This window comes from Myotis davidii, unplaced genomic scaffold, assembly GCF_000327345.1.
Source record: "Myotis davidii unplaced genomic scaffold, ASM32734v1 scaffold935, whole genome shotgun sequence".
NCBI lineage: Eukaryota > Metazoa > Chordata > Mammalia > Chiroptera > Vespertilionidae > Myotis > Myotis davidii.
In genome coordinates, this window is record NW_006286974.1 from 462,315 (window position 1) to 466,128 (window position 3,814).

General features: G+C 51.9%; 1 protein-coding gene across 1 annotated transcript in view; it reads left to right on the top strand.

Moving 5' to 3' along the window:
- Window positions 1-328: 328 nt before the first annotated feature.
- KCNG1 (potassium voltage-gated channel modifier subfamily G member 1) overlaps window positions 329-3,814 on the top strand; it is a 6,880-nt gene continuing 3,394 nt past the window's right edge. The window contains exon 1 of the mRNA XM_015560709.1: window positions 329-1,124. Coding sequence (XP_015416195.1) covers window positions 351-1,124 — 774 coding nt within the window. The 5' untranslated portion in view covers window positions 329-350. The remainder of the gene's footprint in view (window positions 1,125-3,814) is intronic.

Sequence of the window (3,814 nt, forward strand, 5' to 3'; positions counted from 1 at the left end):
CAGGCCACCAGCCTGGTGGGGTTCTGATGAGGACTCTCTTCCTGGCTTGTAGATGGTGCCCCCTTACTGGGCACTCACAGGGTGGAGGGGCAGGGCTCCTTATAAGGGCACTAATCCCATCATGAGGGCCCCACCCTCATGGCCTCATCTAAACCTAGTCACCGCCCCAAAGCCCCACCTTGAATATGGTCCCATTGGGGTTAGGGCTTCTCCCTGTGAATTTGGCGGACACAATTCAGTCCACAGCAGCAAATAATCACAGGATCAGCATTGTCAGCTGAGACTCGGGAGTCACTGAGGGTCTCTCCTCTCTTCTTCCCCCAGGCTGGAGAGGGATGTGAAGACTCAAAATGACCCTCTTACCAGGAGACAATTCTGATTACGACTACAGCGCCCTGAGCTGCACCTCCGACGCCTCCTCCCACCCCGCCTTCTTCCCGCAGAGCCAGTCACTCAAGGGCGTCTTCTACCGCCGGGCCCAGCGGCTGCGGCCTCAGGATGAGCCCCGCCAGGCCGGCCTGCCCGAGGACCGCCGGAGGCGGATCATCATCAATGTGGGTGGCATCAAGTACTCGCTGCCCTGGACCACGCTCGAGGAGTTCCCGATGACGCGGCTGGGCCAGCTCAAGGCCTGCACCAACTTTGACGACATCCTCAACGTGTGCGATGACTACGATGTCACCTGCAACGAGTTCTTCTTCGACCGCAACCCGGGGGCCTTCGGCACCATCCTGACCTTCCTGCGGGCGGGCAAGCTGCGGCTGCTGCGTGAGATGTGTGCCCTGTCCTTCCAGGAGGAGCTGCTGTACTGGGGCATCGCCGAGGACCACCTGGACGGCTGCTGCAAGCGCCGCTACCTGCAGAAGATGGAGGAGTTTGCCGAGATGGTGGAGCGGGAGGATGAGGAAGACCCGCTGGACAGTGACAGCCAGGACAGTGAAGGCCTGGCGGAGGGGGATGGCCACCGGGGCCACTGCATGCGGAGGCTGCGTGACATGGTGGAGAGGCCGCACTCGGGGCTGCCAGGCAAGGTGTTTGCCTGCCTGTCAGTGCTCTTTGTCACCATCACCGCTGTCAATCTCTCCATCAGCACCTTGCCCAGCTTGAGGGAGGAGGAGGAGCAGGTAAGAGCCACAACTATATGCGGGGAGACTTGCTGCATGGGGGACGGTCACTCAGGACAGGAGACAAAGCTGTCTGCTAGGCCACCTCCTCTCAGAAGTCCACAACTTTCACAGTGTCGCCTCCTCCAGGAGGCCTTCCCTGACTGCGCTGGCTGAGGACCGTCCTCCCTCCCTCCTGACATTATGTCGTCCTTCTCCACATTCAAATAGGGGCTCCCTACCTGTCCCGGCCTAGGCCCTGTGCCCCCAGTGTCTTATAGCAGTGCCCAGCACCTCAAGGCACTCCAGCGCTCTCTGTTGGATGAATGAATGAGTGAATAAGTGGATGGCATGATGTATGATGTGCTTGGCCTGAAGCACATGACACATCATCAACATTTATTTTACCGACTTAAGTCCTTTCTCAGCCTTCCGAGTTCCCTTGTATAAAAATATCCCAGAAATGTAACTTCTGTGGTAGGGATGCGCGTGTGCACGTGTCTTCAAATAGTGAGCGTTTCTTTGTGTTAAATAAGTGGATGCGCATAGAGGGTTTACTCCAGAAGCTGGCGCAGGGCGTGCTCCCTTCTCAGGGCTACCACTTAGCAGGGAGCCAGGAGCCGCAGCAGCCCTGCCTGCATCCAATGTGACAGAGACTCTTCCAGCACCCTGTACCCTGTACCCTGTACCCTGTACCCTGTACCCTGTACAGGTGTGCTCTCAGCCACGTGACACATGAGAACACTGAGGCCCAGCAGCTTGCCCAGACCCAGGTCTGACCGAGTCCAAATTCCATGTTCTTAAATGTGGAACTATGGGTTCCACGTGGAGCCTGCCTGAGTCCTCAGATAGCCCACAAAGGTGGGTCATGGGCTACACTCCCCAAAATTTTGACTTGGTCCCCAACATTTACTTATTTTTAATATATATTTTTATTGATTTCAGAGAGGAAGGGAAAGGAAGGGAGAGATAGAAACATCAGTGATGAGAAAGAATCATTGATCGCCCGCCTCCTGCACGCCCCACACTAGGGATTGAGCCACAACCCCGGCATGTGCCTTTGACTGGAATCAAACCCAGGACCCTTCAGTCCGTAGGCCGATGCTCTATCCACTGAGCCAAACTGGCTAGGGCCCCAACATTTAAAAGTAAGGTATTTTTTCATTTAAAAACTCAAACTCCCAGCTCCCGTTAAAAATCCGTATGGTGGGGCCTGCTGGTCTACCATCTCATACAGCCGCTCTCGGTGGGAGCTGAGTCCCCGGGACGTCTGCTCCCCAGTTCAGCCTCCTTCTGCGTGAGACCCTTGGGCCTTTGAGTCAGGACCCCCTCCCCACACATGGGGTTTCTGGGAATAAGTTTCAAGACAGACAGAAAGGTTTAGACAGGTATAAATTGTATAGGCGTTGGAGAAGTAGGTTTGGCAGTATGAACAAATATCAGGCCAGCCAGCATTTATTGAGCACTGACTGTGTACCCTGATGGAGAACTAGAACTACTCACCATGTGAGGTTTTCCACATGCATGCATTATGGAAGAAGTAGCAATACTTTTGCATTTATAACCCACAGAGGATATCTGGCACTTTTTTATATATTGAATTTTATTTTATTAGTTTTTTATTCTCTAGAGAAAGAGAAAGGGAGAGAGAGAGAAACATCGATGTGAGTGTTAAACATCAATCAGCTGCCTCCTGCACACATGCGTGTGTGCACACACACACACACACACACACACACACTTACACAGAGCAACCAGGAATCCAGCCCACAACCCAGGCAGGTGCCCTGACCCAGAATCGTACTGACAACCTTTCAATGTGCGGACGACACCCGACCAACTGAGCCACACCGGCCAGGGCTATATACGTTGAATTTTAAAAACAAGTGTTGCAACAACAGCACTCACCCAGTAAAATTAACTATTGATAGGCATAAGGGATACTGATGAAGAGGGCAGGACAGGAGCCAGACGGCCTAAATTTACATCTGATTTCCTCCACTCTGGTTGTGTATCTGTAGGCAGGTTACTGCACCTCTCTGTGCCTCAGTTTCCTTACCTACCAAAAAAAAGCAGAGAAAATGCTCATCATTTGAGACCTGTCTAGAAGTACGTGTACTTAGATTAGTATAGATTTTATTTCAGCTCCAACATATGTGACCCTGATTTCATCAGGAAAATACTAATGAAGCCACTGTTTTATTCAACTTCTGAAACTTGCTTTTTAAAAAGTAGTACTTAGCCTTTCTCATGATTCAGTGACAGTACTATTCTCTGACTTCATTTGGGGAGCAGTGCGGCTCACTGCTTCAGTTCCTCCTTGAGGACCATTTGTATGTCTATGTATTCAGGCACCACAGGGAGGCAGGGTGACCAGGACACGTCTTCCAGCCTCAAGGAGCTTCAAGGCCAATGGAGGGAGGACAGTGACACCCCTGTGACCATACATGTGAGAACAAGGAGTCTGAGACCTCAGAGCCCCCAAGTATGAGTTCATCTCTCCAGCCTCTAACGCAGTGGTTCTCAACCTTGGGCTGCACATTAGAATCATCTGGGAATCTTGTTAAAATCCTGATTTCTGGGCCTCATCCTCCGGAAATTCTGTTACTTTGTTACTAATGTTGTGGCCCCACCCCATAACAAAGAAACAGAATTACCGGAGGATGAAGCCCAGAAATCAGGATTTTAAAAAGATTCCCAGGTGATTCTAA